An 18089-nucleotide genomic window follows, 5' to 3' on the forward strand; every position below is an offset into this window, starting at 1 on the left:
TTTAATCACCGGCAAATGATTCCTGAAATCCTGCTGCTGCCGAGTACAAGGACAGAACTGTGTAACATTAGAGTTGCTTGTTCTTATATATATTATATATATCTATACCTTCTCCACCGCTGCATAGCGACCGACCAGTTGCTTCCGTAGGTCGGCGATGTGATGGTCGAACCTCTTCATGTCCTTCTTAAAGTTCTCCCTGAAGGCCAGAAAAGGTTTCTCCACTTCACTCTGGAGCTGCTCAAAACAAAAAACACCAACAATTCAGCAGTGACCAGCAAAAGGTCATATAAGGTCAAGTAGAGACGTCCTTCCAGAGGACCTCAAGTAGGCTTTGGAGCAAAGTTTACATAGTGGCCAAATGGTGGAATTACGTCTGTCATGTGATACCATTCGGCCCAAAAATACTTTTTCCCATAAACTTATATTGGGAGGGAGACGTCTGTAACTGATAGGATATGTTTTTCCCAGAATGAACATTTGATTAGCCCTTTATGCCATTAGGTCCTAAAAGTTGTAAAATGCCAAATCCAGGTTTATTTGTACAGGAAACACCAATGTGCAGAATCTATGGAACTATGGATGCGAAAGATAGCCGGAATAAAATGTAATCTTAATCTCATACTCTGAAATTAAACTTTTTATGCTTCATGCTCCGCTGAGCAACTCAAATGCTGCATCCAGTTCTCTTTATACTTCCATGCCAGTTCCTCCTCAGGTAAACCCTGTTAACTCTGTCAGCACTGTTGCCTTCCTTAGAATCGTTAGCTGCAAGCTGCCGGCTCAGCCATCGCCATGTTTAGAGCCGTGAAGATTCACTAGATATGCACTGAATTTCAAAAGTAGTTCTCTCGTGTGTGCCAAAACACAGTGAAATATATGTTTTTAAATAATTGTGGTCTTATTACATCTTTGCTGCTCAGGACGAGAAGGTAGCGTCTGTAACTTTGGGGCCACGGTATCACATCATGTAACAAGCTAATCTTTGAGGCATGTTGTCATGTTAGCGCTGATACGTTGGCAAGAAGCTCAATTGGTTTTGCACCATACTGATGTTAAAATGCTAATATCAGTTACTGTAACTTCAGGGTAACTTCATTACAACAAACAAGCTAACCGTTACTTAGCTTAACATTACTTTACTGACTTCATTGACAAAAAGCTAAGCGTTAGATTCAGCTGCACTATACAGAGGTACCAAAAGCTAGTGACCGCTATTAGCTTATCCCTATGGCATTCTATACTGCTTTAGACTTTTCCTAACTCCTATCTCTTCTCTTCAGCCTGCATTCCCGTTTCTTCAGCCTAACATTGTGAAAACAGAACTCATTTTGTTAGCGAGAGCTACCGGGCGCTTGAAAGCCGGTCCCTCTGCGCTCACAGAAGCTCAGTGTGCAAAGCCCCGCCCTCGATGCAACACAGAGAACAGACGAGGAGAGAAACGAGTGGAATCACTGAGCGGGCAACTTTCATTGGAATAAATGGGGCACAATATCCAGTTCTCTAAATACATCCACGCCTCTCACTCTGGAGACCCTCCTCTTCCTCGGCCCAGTGTCCCCAAGAGTGAGGTCTGAAACGATGCAAAACACATTGTCGTGTGATAGACTCACACGATGCTGAAATAAAGTAGGCCAGGGCTGTATGTGGAGCCTCAGCTTATCACATTCAGTTGAACAGTGTCATGGGAGGCCAGCCGGTTTGCAACAGGACAAATATAGAAAAGAATTCCTTGGAAAAAACATTTCCATTCAATTCTGTTGTATTGAACCACATCGGGTGGTGGGAGAGAAAGGGAACGATAAGGTGAAGCACACAGCTGGCGTTTGGTGTCACTCAGTGTGTTTACTGTTCCTTCACATTTCTGAAAACTGAAAACAAATTGATGTGTCAGTCAGTTGATGGTGCATCCGGCGAATCTAACTCTGCTAAATGACGTGTAATCTGGCCGCAAAGTGAGGCGCAAGGGGCAAAAGGGTTGTATTCAGTCTTAACAATCACGGATATGCTTCTTACACAAATGACAACTGCATCTATTGCAACAAATGACAGCGGTGCTGCACAGTTTGTGCGTGTTTAAGATAGCGATAGATAGCTTGACAACATAAATCCCAGCAACAAGTCATGAAAAGAATGATACTCTTTTTATTTTAGTGATGATGTTTTCGACCAAAAAGGAAAATCACTTTCATCCCCCTCTCTATATATCTGATTTAATTCTCAAAAAACATAATTAGTTCCATTTCCTGAAGTCCGTTTCCACATGATGTCATCATCCTCTAACAATGAGCGAACTTAGAAGAGAAATAGTTTGATATTTGGAGCCAAACAACAACCAGAACATTATATCCCAACAGCTTTCAGATGTCTAGATTTCTGTAAGTTAAGGAAACGTAATGACACGCAGTATGACATCTTACTGCTACGGGAATGGGACGCGATGATATTATTTTTGAAATGAGAAAATTGTGGGTAACAAGCCCGTCACTGGTTATATGATCCTAATAAGCAATGTGCTGTTCTGTCCCGGCCGTCGGTGACGAAGGAGATCTACAGCTCCCTCCTGCAGTCACATTGGAAACAACCATACAGAGTTCATTTCCACTCAGATCCTTCCCTCTCCTTCAAGAACCTGGAACTGTGCCGCACATCTGTGCATCTCTGGAGGATAACATCACTGGCTCCATTTCCTCCATCGGCCCAGCTGTGATCCTGGCCGGGTCCTTTTTCGCCTTCTTTTGTCCCTCTCTCAACTTGCAAGACCAAACCACAACTTGCACTTCACAACCCTAAAATTAAGAGCAGTTCCCCTGGAAGTCAGTGGCGGTGACTTAGCATGTCTCGAAGCTCCGACTGTTATCACCGTTGTCTTGCCGTTGCTGAATCAAACTAGTACGGATAATATTATGAACCCAGACACGATGGAGTTTGATGTTCCGACGTATGTGGAATTTACACAACAAGTACAAAGCAGAACTAGTGGTTATTTCCATGGTGGATGGCGGAAACGGTAACTGTTTTTACGGAGAAAAGCCACGGAGAAAAGCCACGGAGATAAGCCACGGAGAAAAGCCACGGAGATAAGCCACGGAGATAAGCCACGGAGATAAGCCACGCCCCCTGTCAGGCGCGAGTAACATTCGCAACGCGTTTGGTGTGAACGCAGCATTACTCGGCGGAACACTGAATATCAGTTTTGTACTCTAAAACGTTCTCAAATGTGATGTATTTGTTACCTTTTTCAAAGGGTTTTTTTCTGCTATTCTTTACCATTCTTGAATTTGTCGCACACTCTCTATATCAAACAGTGGGGGTGTAAATGTCATTTTTAAGGAGGACACAGCTGCTGATGTAGTTAAAGCCTGCATGTGAATTCTACAGAACATGAAGGATACTGCAGCTGGTTGAAGTATTATGGATGTACTCTTTCACTGGATCCAAATCAGTTTATACTGTTGAGTTGTCTTCATTCTATGAACATGACCCCATTGAGCTCCTCACAGAGAGGTATAGGATTCTCAGTATCAGCAAACCCTAAAAATTCCAGTTATGTAAAAATAATGATGAACCGAAGAAAGGGGGATGTCACATTTTCATTTCTTTTTCCTTGTATCTTCTTTGCACTTTCGTGCCAAATGTTGTGATGAATTGAAGTCATTAATTTTTACATGACCCTTGTATTTTTTGACTTGTTGCATGTCTGGAGACAGAACACACAGCAACATTTAGAGATGCATAAAGTCGAAGTGGACACCAAGAGATCCACTGAGCAGTGTAAATAACGCACAGTCAAATTAATGTTGTGGAGGAAATGTGCTTCACATTCAATCTACAGATTTGCATGAACATCATTTTAGGTGTGATGAATGACCTTTGAGGAGAACTTTAGGTGAACCTCTGCTTCGTCTGCCAGGCTCCTCTTCAGCTGGGCCCAAGCCTCCCCCAGAGTCCTGAGACCAGATAAGAAGGAGGCTGTTTAATATCTCACACAAGAAAGGACCACACACACGTTTACATAAAGACATGCAGGAAGAGCAGAACGTGTCACACACACACTCACACAACACACACACACACACACACACGGGGTTCAGCAACAGTGTCAGTGCAAAAGTTCACAGATACACAAGTAACCAGTAAATCTAGAGAGCTGGCTTGAGGTCCACAGCCAGTTCAACTGATGATTAGGATGTATGGGACATGAGATACGGCGCTCGGCTTTTCAACACAGCTGGGGGCAATAACACAGAGAGGGCTTGCATTGTGTTGTAGATAAACATTAAAATGAAGTTAGCCGACGCACATTGCGTAATAATGATACATAACTTGTCTTTTAAATAGGCAACATGTCTGTTTGGGTTTTAAGAAAGTGAATGATTGATAATTAGCTCTGAGCACAGGTGGCCTGTAAAACAACCATCCAGCAGGAACAGTCTCAGCCAGCAGGCTTTAGGTCCAGGACCGCCGGTGCTTATGGGTAAGCGGGTTACTTCAAAGCATCGCTCTGAATGGAGGACATGTGTGGAATTCCCTCAGACTGACACCCAAAACATTCCTGACACAGTATAAAGTCTAGCACACATCAGAAATGGGTCTAAAAGATTGTGAAATATTTTTCACATCCTCTGGGCGATTATTGCCTTTTGTAAACCTGAAGGGAACAAGATATTTTACAATACAGTCAGACTAAAAGTGCCCAGGACAATTAAACAAAGTCAGATTTAGTTGTCACTGACAGGTTCATAACTGGTGCTAACTTCAGTGTCACACAGTGTTTCCTGCTTTATTCACTCAGACACAGAGAACACACTGTTGTATTCATTTGTGCACGATGAATCTCTTCTCATATTCATGTTTTTTAACATACCTGCAGATTCTTTTTTCTACAATTATTTTCAACACATTCATAAACTTGATTTTTTTGTTTGCCTGTTCATACATTCAGGTCCAAATGTGATATGCAAATGTGACATTCTTTCCGATAATGTTAATATTTTAGACCTCTTTGACCTTCCATGCTTACACAGCACAATAAGGACAGCCAGATGAGAGACTTGCATATGCATTTGTGGTGTGCAGTGACATTTATCTTTTTGCAGAACACCATGTAAATGGTAAATGGTACCGTACTTGTATATTTCTTTTCTCGTCTTCCGATCACTCAAAGCACTTTAACACTACATGACATCATTCACCCATTCATACACCGATGAGAGGAGCGACCATGCAAGGTGCCACATCAGAATTATCTAAAATTCATACACCGTAGGCACAGCTACTGGAGCAATTTAAGGACAAGTGTCTTAACATGGGCTAGCAGAGCTGGGGATTGAACCGTCGATCCTCTGATTGAAGGACGACACTGCTCACCACTGAGCCACAGTCACCTATGAAGTCATTTCTCACTCGCGGACTGTTCTGACTGTTCCACCTCTCCTCCAGTCTCCCCGTCTCTCACTCAAGCCTTATCCGAATACGCATATTTGATTGGCCGAGAAGCATCACGTGATGTGATTTACATGCACGTAATTGGTCGGTGTGTTTCCTGGACCGCTAAATGAGTGCCGTAAAGCCTGGAAAAACTGCGGCGGTTAAAATATAAGCGCTCTGTCAACTTTGAATAATTCTTAATTATCGATCGGTCATTGGTCCAGAGTCCAGATACAACGGCGCCTGTGTCCGGATCGCGGTCCGTCTGTTAGTAACCCGTGTTCTAGGCCCAGAAAACCTCCGAAATTAATTATCAAACTATATAGTTTCTCTTGATGGCATCGCTCTGGCATCCAGCACCACCGTAAGGAATCTCAGAGTCTGATCAGGACTTGTCCTTTAACTCCCACGTAAAACAAATCTCAAGGACGTCCTTTTTTCACCTACGTAACAGTTACAGACGATGTTGTATGTGAACAGAGTGTAAAGCCCTCTGAGGCCAATTAGTGATTTGAGATATTGGCCGATACAAAATAAATTATTCCTTCTTCAACATTTTCAAAGTCACTTTTTCCTAAATTCAACATTTTAAGCCTGTGATGTTATTTCATGCCATCTATAATGTGTTTTATCTCGGGCCGATTTTTTTTTAAAGGTACAGTACAATATGTTCTCTCCCTAAAAAACATGAGGAAAGAAAACCTTTTTGTTTAGTTCTCATGATTCCAAGCTGCAAAAGTTGCACCAAGCTGCAAAAGTTGCACCAATCTACATGCTATTCACACAGTTACATCCGTCATGTCTCCACTGCCTCATGGGCCCCAGTTACACACTTTAAAAAAATACTACTCTAATCTCCTGCCGTGTTCTCCCTGGATTTAACAGAAGTTGTACATTGGTAACAAACAAATGGTAACTTCAGGAATAAATAGACTGGTTTTGGACTTGGTTTTGGGCTGCGGCCGGTCCGATGGTAGGAACTGAGCAACAAAACAACGATTGTCCTGCCTGACAACAGAGCTGGCCTGAGGGAGAGAATAATGAAAGGATTGTGTTGCACTTTGCTGGGTGTGGGCAGACTGAGCCGGATGGCATAATCTGGATTCTATATAGGACAATTCCATCCCACTCTAGTCCTCTATTACCATGCTAATATGAACAGGGGGTGTTCTATATGCATGTAAACAGTGCAGGGGAGGGTAAGCCGAGCTAAAGCTTGTTTGCACGCTGTCTCATTTGCACGTTCGCCCACTTTCTTGGTTTTACAGAAATGTTAAGTGAACAAACTCCTCTTTTCACTGAAGTTAAAGTGAGCCAAAGTAACTTTAGCTGAAATCAGAATGCACCACCATGTAAAAGGAGTGCTAGCTAACATTAGCCACCATGTGGTGGCAAGCAAAAGCATATGGCCTGTTTATTAAACTGCAATCATTCTATTCATTCTTAACGTATATTTCCACATGTAAGCACATTATTAGGAATAACGTTATGGCTTTTCCTCTTGAAACTGGTTCTAGTCTGATGTTGTGATGCTGCAACGACATTTTGTCCCGTTGCTATGCACCCTCACTGTGCCCTGAAGGAATCTCTTAATAAAGATAAGTTTAATAACGGCGTCCGTACAAATCACAGCGTCTTCTCTTTAGCGGCCGGCTCAGCTTCCCGTTAGCTTGCGTTCCATGTTCCTGCGTTCCCTCAGAGAAGCAGACAAAGACTTGCCCTCAGCATGATATCCCTCTGCTGTCAGACTGGAGACAAGAGGAGAGGTAGCAAGCTCTTTCTCCCTGCAGGGTTTCCCTTCATTCCCTTTCCCCTGCAACCCCCAACACACACAACTAAATGTCTGCCTCATCTTCACTCTTCCTCTCCGCCTTTATTCTGTACCTCCTCTGCTTTCTCTTAATAGCTGAAGTATGCTGCAGGACAGAGATCAAAGCATCTAGTGATTTACAGGAAGGCCATGCTGTTTCACAGCGTCACTGACAGGCCCTCCAGACCCTCTCTCACACCAGGAAGTCTCGCCTGGTTGTCTAGTTGACTGGCAAGCTCGCCGAGGGGCTTTCTGCCCGACCGGCGAATTGACCGACTAATTTGACATTGGTGTTTATTTCCATCGAGAAACTTCTAAAAGAGGAAATGACAAATTCTTCCTCTTTTAAGTTGTATTCCTGAGCATTGCACACTGCTTTAGACTGACTAGTTTATGCTCATGTTCCTTTTCTAAAGCAGGTGTGTACGATTCATGAAACTAGAATAGCCCAAACTAGAATACATTACCCAGGGGCACTGTGCTACATGACGCAAGCTAGCGTTTCTGTTTTCATTCTTGCTTTGTCTGAAGGGCTACAGTAAAAGATGTTTGTTTATTCCCAACCAGCGCTAAATACAGACTGGGAGCAATCTATAAAGCTCATGTTTTTATGTGTAATGTAATCAAGCACTACCCTTTGCAGCAAGAGCTTATTGATGTGGCTTTTAAAGCTACGTGTAGCCTACAGTTAGCATGTGAGTTTTTTTGCTCTAGGAAGCTCTTCACCTAGTTGTGAAGACCCATCTGACCCCGAGAGCTGCTGCAGCCTTTTCTAAATACTTGTATTCTTCTCTTGAAAATACATTTATGTGATGAACATCAAGAAAAATCTCCTTGTATCTTTAATTTTCTACAGAAATGTAGGACTACGATAATGTGAGAAAAAGTACTGACTGTTTTTTTTCCACTTTGAGCAATGTGTGTAACTGACATCATTTAGCCAGTTTGCTGACTTTATGACTTCTTCTAGAATTCCTAATGATCCTGTAACTCTCCCGTTATTATAAATCCCACTGCTTTTGTTGGCAAGACCCGCCCTGCGTAGCATTCAAGAGCTTGGCCAGGGTTCATGCTCGTGCGAGGAAACCATGTTTGATTACACATCCAATTAAGGCAACAAAGATTCTATGACAACGATTTATTGATTACTCCATAATGTATTTCAAAGTCAGCAATCAAGATGAATTCAGCTGGATAATGAAGGGAACTCTTGCTGATCTGTGGACTCACTGTATGGGTTATTCTGCTGCAGCAGAGCTGTAAAAGCCAACCCTCTTGCATGAGCATGGACTCTGGCCGATCCTGGCGCTTGCATGCTAAGCAGTGGGCTTCAATAGAAAACAGAATTGTAACTCGCACAGTGCCCATTGTTCAGCAAAAGCTGCAAGGTCACTTGATTGGAAAGAACCAGCTGCATTATGTCTATGATTGAACAATCTTTCAACAACATTTCCAGATTAAATGGGAGGTTGATCAAAATAATAATGTCCAAAAATAGAAGGAAAATGGCTCAAAAGAGCTAATTTGACTAAACTACAATCCAAAACATATTACATCTGCAATGAAACACAGAAGCAATTCTCACACTTTTGTGCTTTGTTTCTTTCCAGCCTTCTATACATTTCCCAGGTTGTCAATCATCTGATACTGAATCTCCACTGCTTCATAGCTGTTGTTCTGCAGCTGACCCTGACCTTTGACCCTCCTGGAAATAAATATGCCCTCTATGGTGCAGTAAAGTATCACGTTCATATTATTACAAAATACGCTGTCGAGGTAGAAGCTCAAAAACACATAATTTACAGCCCCTTCATCTCCAAAGCGTCTGTGGAAATATTTATTTTTCAAGAGGTGACGTGTCGTTTTGTACATTTTTGGATGTTGATTGAAATTATACTAAAGCGGCCATGTGTGTGCCAAGCTACTCTACGATGAGACGGGCTTCTCTCCTTCACTCACCCTTCCTCCTGGCTCGCTAGAGGGATCTGCGAGAGCTTGGAGAGATTCTTGGCGTACTCCTCTTCTATCTTTATCCTGAGAGGGAAGTAAAGAGTTTCATTAGCAAAAAGCCTTTGCGCAATCTGACTGTCTCCAAGTGCGCTTCCTGTGTTGTGCAAAACAGTGATGGCCATGAATGAGCACTGAAAAGGGGAAATGGTTTGTTGTAATGACAGCTGTAGGGTTTCCATGGTACTCTGAGGGTGAAGTGTGTAAAAAGAGCAGGGCGGACGGCGGATACCTTTCTCGTATGAACTCTGCCATCTCTTTCTGCATTTGTTTCCCCTTCAGCTGTTTTTGCAGCAAAACCTCGAATCCTGTGATGCAGCCATTGCCCTGGGGATCCTTCTTATCAGTCTGCGAGATAAACACAGCAAGCAAACGAGAAGCGCATTGAACAAACAAACACTTCGCAACACATATGAACACAACACACTGCTGCATGCTGGGAGAGAGGCTGCATTAAAGCACAATGAGGCAAGTCCATCTCTGACGTGATGGGTTTGATGTGGTGTTAACTCAATAAGGTATATTTATGTTGCCATATCAAATTCAGCAGCAGGCAGTGATACTCCCACTGGATACTATCTGTCCAGCACCAAGCCCCGGAAGAAACTTAAAAAGCTCAAATGAATATACTATTGTTGTTACATTTGTTGTCATCTATTGCTCTTCTGTCCATCCTGATAGAGGGATCCTCCTCTGTTGCTCTCCTGAAGGTTTCTTCCCCTTTTCTGCCTGTTAAAGTTTTTTTTTGAGAAGTTTTTCCCGGGACAGAGGATGTTGCATGTGTACAGATTGTAAAGCCTTCTAAGGATAATTTGTAATTTGTGATTTTGGGCTATACAAAACACATTTAATTTAATTTAATTGCATGGACAGACATGCAACAAATTAATGCAAATGTTTAGTGTCTGGAAATTCTTTGCAAATACGTATTAGATGATAATAAGTCATTGTTGTGTTTTCAGTTCGTTCCACCGCCCCCAAGAAAAGCCCAGAAGTATCTCACTTGTACGGTTAACCTGTTTAAAATAACTCACCCAGAATCCTAGATACAACTTTGCGTCAGTACCAGTTTTAGTTTAATGAAATCATTCTGAATGAAAAGACCGCTCTTAAGCACTAAACCCCGTTACTGTAAACCCAGTTACTATGGCCCTCATACAGGACAACAGGGTTTTCCTGAAATCAAGCTATGCTAACCAAATCTCTCTAACCCCAATAATGTGTTTCTTGTTCTACTTGATTAAACCAAATCTAATGCAGTAAGGCAACAGTAAAGTAGTTATTTATTATTTATGATTGTAAGTCCAGTCGTGAGCACAGAGGCCAGAAGCAGCCGGTTTGAGAGCGACTGGGCTGCCACTCCCTGCTCTGGTGTCCACTTCCCCGGCTCACTCCTCCTCTCAACATATCACCTCAGTGTGGACGACTCCGCCACACCTGCTAGAGATTACACTGCAGGGGTGGGAGATGTCCAACCAGAGCAGCAGAGGCCAGCTGGCTCTCTGCTCTCCAGACAGTTGCATGTAATGTATTAACCTACTGGATCTTATTAAAGCCATGCAGACTCTCAGCGTGCAGCACAGGCAGCCTGAGATCAATATGGAGTCCTGTTTGAAAATGAAAAGGATTGTTTTCATTCACATAGACTCATTTAGGGATTTACAGGGGAGAGCAGCAATGTCAGCAGAGGTAAATCCCCCTTTGCCGTTTGAAAGGCTTGCTTTTCTTTCTTTTGGTTAGTTATTCTAATTCAAAAGTTCTCTTAAAGAGTGTCCTCATCGAGATCTTTCCTTCATCCTCTTCCCTCTGTTTCGTCATTATTGTAGTTTGAGGAATTCTTGTTCCAAAAACTAAATTGTGGCTTTTTAAGTACTGTAATGTTTCACTTAACCCTCCTGTTATGTTCGTTTCTTAGGTACAGCAATGATGTGCGTGTTGAATCATCCACAAGTTGGCAGAAACCAACAAATCCTAATAAATATAGTTTGTACCTCATCACCAACACCATTACTAACAATTAAATCAGTTTTTAGTGGAATGGAGTTATTCACCCCTTCATAGATCATAGTTCAATTAGGCTAACTCACTCGTTTTAATAAAAAATACATGTTCAAACAATTGTTTAGGTACATTGGAAAAACCTAGACATAAATTGCATTAGTCTACCATTATATGCATTTTTTCTTAAATTTTAAACAAACTTAGTTTTAACTAAGTTAAACTATTATTTAAGCGTTAGGTTTATAATTCATCCAATTGTAGCACAGATATTTAGAATATAAAATGAATATCCTTGCATTCAGTTTTTTTGTACACATTTACATGTGCAGCACTTCCTCGATGGTTCCTGCCATGCGTTGGGTGATCTAAGCCTGGGAGTAGTGCATGTACACCATGCTTTTAGCTTATATTTGCACTGTGACAATGGATGTACAGACAAAAATCACATGCATTATTTCTGAAAGATAAAGAAAACTGATATAATTGGAAAGTTGCACTGATTCCAGCAGCATGTGTTCGGCCATGACTTGGGTCTCCTCAGAAATACTCAAGCGTTAGCCTCAACTAAATGCTTACCCAGAAGAAGTCACAGTAGCTCCATTCGTTTGGCTTCAGCAGCTGTTGCTCCGGCATGCATGAAAGGGACGGGAACGTCACACAGTTTATCTGAGAGAGAGAGAGAGAGAGAGAGAGAGAGAGAGAGAGAGAGAGAGAGAGAGAGAGAGAGAGAGAGAGAGAGAGAGAGAGAGAGAGATAATCAGATGGGGAACATTATAGTATCATGATGCCACTATACTGTACAGCAGGTGCTGACAGACTTATGCTATTCAAGGAAGTCTGCACGCGGTTGCTCTGGCAACACTCTCTGCAGCTCCGCACCAAACACACCAAACACACCAAACTAAAGACGACATTTCCAGTGGACCAGTATTGTCGATTCACGTTTCTATCCGGGACACCTGTCTCTGCAGAGCCTTCGTGGTTCTCAGCTCTCTATCACAACACTCTGAACTTCTGCTGCGGCAATCAGCACAGTGATTCCCAAAGATTGCCTTTAATTATCTTGATGCAGTTAATTGTGTGCTCACTCCGCCGGCAGCAGTGATGTTGAGTGTGTTGGCTGCAGGTCTCCCCGCTGTGAGCTGCTGGGTTCCGCTCTGGGGTTGCACTCAATAAGTCTGAACACAATGCGTGTCACGCCCCCCTGTGCTCGGCTGTCGGAGCACTGCTTTTCTATCAAATACTCAAATCAAAGCCAATACAAATACACACACGGCTCGGGTTGGACAAGGCATTGCTTCCAGGCTTAGCAGAGCAAAACCTCTGGTCTACCATTAAAATGCAGAAGTTGCTGTGCAGATTCTTCAGCGGCCAATTCAATTTGTCGTGACAAGGAAAAAAGAAACGGGTGAAGGAAATGAAAGGAAAGGAGCCACACATCGCATGAAGAAAATGAATCAAAAGCTACGTCTTCACAATACAGATACAGACAGGGACCAGGTTTAGCAAAGACTCCAGGGCAAAAAAAGGTTTCTCGCTTTCTCTTCTCTGACATTCATTCCAATTAACCTCAGGAGAGGAGAGCCTGCAGCCTGTTTCTATTAAAACAACTTCAGAGGCACCAGAGAGTCTAACGCCAAAGACTCGTCTTTCAAAGCAGATCGACAAATATGGTTCTGCTGATGACTCTTCCAGAGCCAATATTCAGATTGAAATACAAGAAGAAGAAAAAGGCTTCTAATTCAACCGTATCTTGGATTATGAAGCCTATAATTTGTTGGCTTCCTGTTAAATCACTGCTGAGGTCCAGAGGTTGGCAGCTAGAGGAGCTATACACTGACCCCTGCTTCCTTTGGTGAAGATGAGCGGAAGGCTACTTCCATGAGTCTCCAAAGAAAGCGTTCACACACTGCATTCGGCACTTTGTTTCCTGACCTTCAGTCCTCTCGATCAACTGGCCATCCACCAAACCGCTCCTCAGAGTGTTGGACATCCAAACTTTAGCGTAACAAGGCACAGCAGGCCTGCCCGGCTTTGGTTGCCCAAATGCTGCTAACTAGCTAACCTACACTATAACAATGCTTCTGCATGACTTGTTGCTTGGGACATGGAGGGTAACTTTAGCCTCAGTCTCGTAGCACATATGCAGCTCCAAAGATGACTGTTAAGACCCTCTTACAGGGTTCTTGTTTTTAAAAGAGATGGTGCCTAACCACATGAAAGTAAAGGCACACAAAACAAATTGAGGTCAGATTGTGATCCGATTGACTCATTGTAGTACAAAGTACAAATGTACTTGCGTCGGCAGTCTGGATGGTTCCCATACAAGGTCGGGTGGGTGTGGGTATTAAAAACATTTGAGCTGGACAGAGGGATCGGATCTGCAGGTGTAAATGTAATCCCATCGAGAGACAGTGTGGATATGAGGTGCAATTAAGCGCCATGTGCAAAGGCGGTCAGATTTAACGTTAGCTAAAGCTGAGCAAAGCTGACAGTGACAGGCGTCTTTTCAGTGAGCAAAATCAACAGACTAAAAACGAGAAGCTGATTTTGTCTACTTCTGTTTGAAATCAAGTAAATCCACCACATATGTGCCGTACCCAAGGGTCACATGACCTCTTCGAGTCTTGACCTTTAGCTCACAGTATAAGCAGCAGTTCAGGTGGTACCAGAGCAGTTCTCCTCACCTCTCTGTGTTTCCTCTTATATCCATCTGCTTATCAATAGCATCACCCTGGTTACTATGGAAGCACCTCTTTACCGCAAGCTTGTAGTTATAAATGTACACGAAGAAAAGAAATCTTGAGAAAATAAAAGTGAGAAATCCATAATGCCACAGCAGCAGCAGTACAGTGGCCCAACAGGATGCAATGACCTGACAACCGAGCAGAAACCATGTGGATGCTGAACAGGATGATGAAATGTAACGTATTTACTGCTGTCCTATATATGTGCATTCATGTATTTTATGCCCACAACTGATGCAGCAAACATGTATCTGGACTAATTAAATCCCACCTGGATAATCTACACTCGGAGCCGTGGTGAGTTCATGGTCAGTTAAGAGTTCCGTTAGTTTCCCCACTCACCGTGACCGTGGTCTCCTTGTTCTGTTTCCTGGTGGGAGACGTTGGCGCTGGGCTCTGCGGAGAGAAGAAGGATGCTCCGTCAAAACCTCCGTCCTCCGTGTCGGACATGACTCCTCAACACACACACACACACTGGCACGCACACCAAAACAGTTGTTTTCCTGACGAGTGCTGTTGCCTCTGTCTGATGCGCTGTCTCTCTGCTGCTGCTGCTGCTGCTGGTGTGTGTGTGTGTGTGTGTGTGTGTGTGTGTGTAGGGAGGATAGTTCTGCAGAGCAAAGCAAAGCATGGCTGGCTTTCTCTCTCTTTGTGTGGGAGTGTGGATGTATGTGTGTCCTAAATTAACCACCAGTGATAACGTATGGAGGGGAAAGAAATGATGAGAGAACAAATAAATATATAACAGGATCAAAAGTAGAAAGGGGATTCTACAAAAAATTAAAGATCGAGATAAGAATTTGCATTAATTTACGTATAATAATAGGAATTCGCTTATTTACATTTTTTTAATGACTGTGTGTGTGTGTGTGTGTGTACGAGAGTTAGAGGCAGCCAAGGAGAAAAGGGAGGATACAGAGTGAACAAGTGGTGGGTGGATAACTGCCCCCTGACTGCCTGGTTAATTATGATCAACGGAACAGATACTGGAGGAGGGATCAATCTGCTCCAACGGCCATCAGCCTCTTCATTAATGATGAGAGAGATCTGAAATGTGGAAGGACTACCTCATACGTCTTTGGTATCAGACACAGACACATTTTTATGACTCTATAAAGATGCTATGATAAAGCTGAACTAATCAATAGTTGTAATATTTACAATGGATTAAATGACTACATGTAATAGGAAAGGGGAATCATCAGTTCCCCTGACGCCGTAGCCTGTTGGTTCTATGGCCCGCTGGAAAGACTTTATGTTTCGACTCACTCTCTCAAAGCTCTCATCAACTTTGTTTCCAGGAGAGTCTGACTGCAGCCGTATCGTGGGACACAAGAACGCCCACTTCCACTTCTTCTCTCTTTGCTCAATGCACAGCCAGCTGAGGTATACTGGGTGTGCTAGCCTGCTAACGCTATATCCGGAGTCTCATTTGTGGTTTGATAAACTGTTGCTAACTGTTACATCAGTATATCCATGTACCATCCTTCATATGGAGCTTTATTTATATTTAGTGACACTGGTCAAATAGTTTGTAGGCTATGGAAGGACATTATCACATTAGCATCAATGAATGTTGAATTGCTAGCTTGATTGGTTGGTGGACAGTTAGCATAAATGACTTATGTTCATGTCACACTATAGTTAGCTTAGTTTGCCTCACATGTTTCATCAAAGTCACATGATGGCAACATTATTTTTGAATATAATAAAAAGGTGTTAGAACTGAATGCATAGCCACCATTTCAATGCATATGGAGTTCTGGATAACTGGTCTGGTCGTTCCTGTTCTACATAAACCATTGATCTAAGTACGCGGCCACAATCAGACCCGTCTTCGCGCCCGATGCACTTAGATTTAGTATTAGCAGCTAACCGCAGACAAGTGTGTCAAATGTGTCATTTCTAGCTTATTGATCCAAAGTAGCCCCAAAACAGAATAAGCTTTAAAACTCCTGGTACAGATTAAAATGACGGAAGATACGAAGTAGACCCTACCGCCAGGGTCTAAAATTAGCAGCCGACAAAATGTGGGTAAAAGGTATCAGTGGATAGAGCTACACAATACACAGCTAGAGGCTGTACGACCTTAATGGTTTTGATTGACTGTTGACGTCACTCTGAGGTCATCGGTGCACTAATTTAGCTTGTTCAAACTTCTGCAATCATGCTCTTCTCAGCGCTCTCTCTCTGCTGCTGTTACTTTGTTGACATCATCAGGGGTTATCTCAGTTTGTTCCTATGCAAAAGATGAGCTCTGTGCATGAGGAATGGCGTTGGTGTAAAACAGGAAGTAGTATGACGCGGACATGGCCAGAGTTTATGCTGACTATGTTTGTGACTGCGGCTGATGTGTAAAATGCTGTAAAGGAATAGGAACAACAGTCAGACAGCTTTACCTGTGGCTCTGTGCTGCTCTTCCTAACCAGACTGTTGTGTGAATGTTCCACATGATGCAAGGGACTACCACCTGAGTGAAATCCATTCACTGGAGGGAAATAAGAGAAGGAGGGAGAGATCAGGACAGAGAGAGAGAGAGAGAGAGAGAGAGATTTCATTAGTTCTTTGGTGTCTGCAGATGGGCTGTAAACTTGTGCTGATCCCAGGAGAATTCACTTATCTTTATGAGGGAAACCAAGCCAGTGATGAACTGTCATTTAGTTTTTGTAGCTAGATAAATGTCTTTAATGCGGCAGACACAGATAGTAAAAAACAGAGCTTTGGATTGGTTTAAGCTAGCTTTACATAAATCATCACTAAGTTTGTGTGTCAAGTCCTTCCTAAATTAATTGATTGCAGTTTTAAACTTAAATAATTCATGTCTTAGCTACTAAAGATTATAGTATGCAGTAACATCACAAGCTGTTTCATAAATGAACTGTAGATAACGATATCTTAAATGTAAATACCATGAGTTAGAGTAGGAAATGTCTAATTATGCTAAGCTAGCTAACTTTATATTATTTACATTGCTTAAAGTTTAGTAATTTGAGCCATATTGTATTATTTTTGCAGCATACGAGGTGAAATTTAAAATCTTCCCATTTGGCATCATTATCAACCGTCAACTGTATTCCACGTCAGCTTCCTCTTCACTCTTCACACTAACGGATGGGTCACATATTAGCAAGCTACCGTTGTTAGTTGGTTCAGTTGCTGTGACAACATCAGTTGGCTACACAGCAGTTACTAGACATATTAGTGACAACTAACCTCTACATAAGAACTGGTTCTATTTCAAAGTGTCTCAGTATTTATGAGACGCGTTGCCGTACCTCTGGTGGGACACGTCACACAAATCTGACTGTCTCTCTTTTTTTATCTGTCTTTAGAACCAGAGCCTAAAGAAAGACAGACAGGCCTTAGTGCTGCATTTGAACTTCTAGATAAAATGAGTCACAGGAAGTGTGTTTGGTGCGCATGAGTGTTTGCTTTGTTCCACTGTGGAATTTTAGGGGAAGTCACAGCCCCAGGGTCTAATACTTGAGGAAGGTGAAGTGACAGCGAATTGGGATGAAGAGAGATAGATTTGTGGAACCTGTCGGCAGGGAGTTCTTGTGTCGGATGGAGGTCCTGGGGGTCCCGGGTGCACTGGACGGCCTCTCCCACGTCGTCTCTGATGGAGTGGGAAGGACAAAGGGATGACATTAGGAGAGCAGTAGCAATTCTCATAATCTTTTCGTCGTTATGTAAACAGTGTTGGAACTTTTTGTTCCCTTTGGGCAACAATAAGAAGAAGTGATTCCATCTGCGAGCGCAAACTAGGCACTTGTTAGCGGTGAAAGTAGAAAAAAAATGGTGTGTTGGAATTTTGTTTGAACCAATCAGCTGCGAGTCCACAGCCGTTGTTTTGTGTCAGAAGTGGCAGCGTTTTCTAGAAACACTTCTGCCAATACGATCAGGAAAACATGTCAGTGTAAGAGTTGCAATGTTGCCGGGTTAATTCACAATGTTCCCATTGTTGTGGTTAGTTTTCCTTCGTTAGCTAAGTAGCTTTTGTAGGAAGAAGATTCTTAATCCAGCCTAAAAGGCTCAGATTGGTTCAACCTGCTGATAGATCCACCAATGAGGACAAGACAATCAGAATCAGAATC

General features: G+C 42.6%; 1 protein-coding gene across 2 annotated transcripts in view; it reads right to left on the reverse strand.

The window, feature by feature from the left end:
• Positions 1-18089, reverse strand: part of gas7b (growth arrest-specific 7b) — a gene marked incomplete at both ends in the record, with an annotated part of 51110 nt that overhangs the window by 6815 nt on the left and 26206 nt on the right. For both annotated transcript variants that reach the window (XM_079237066.1, XM_079237065.1), the window contains 8 exons: positions 109-237; positions 3872-3950; positions 9200-9274; positions 9480-9595; positions 11825-11914; positions 14338-14391; positions 16395-16483; positions 17534-17611. In XM_079237066.1, coding sequence (XP_079093192.1) covers positions 109-237; positions 3872-3950; positions 9200-9274; positions 9480-9595; positions 11825-11914; positions 14338-14391; positions 16395-16483; positions 17534-17611 — 710 coding nt within the window. The remainder of the gene's footprint in view (positions 1-108; positions 238-3871; positions 3951-9199; positions 9275-9479; positions 9596-11824; positions 11915-14337; positions 14392-16394; positions 16484-17533; positions 17612-18089) is intronic.

Source organism: Taurulus bubalis, assembly GCF_910589615.1.
Source record: "Taurulus bubalis genome assembly, chromosome: 2".
In the NCBI taxonomy this organism is placed as follows: domain Eukaryota; kingdom Metazoa; phylum Chordata; class Actinopteri; order Perciformes; family Cottidae; genus Taurulus; species Taurulus bubalis.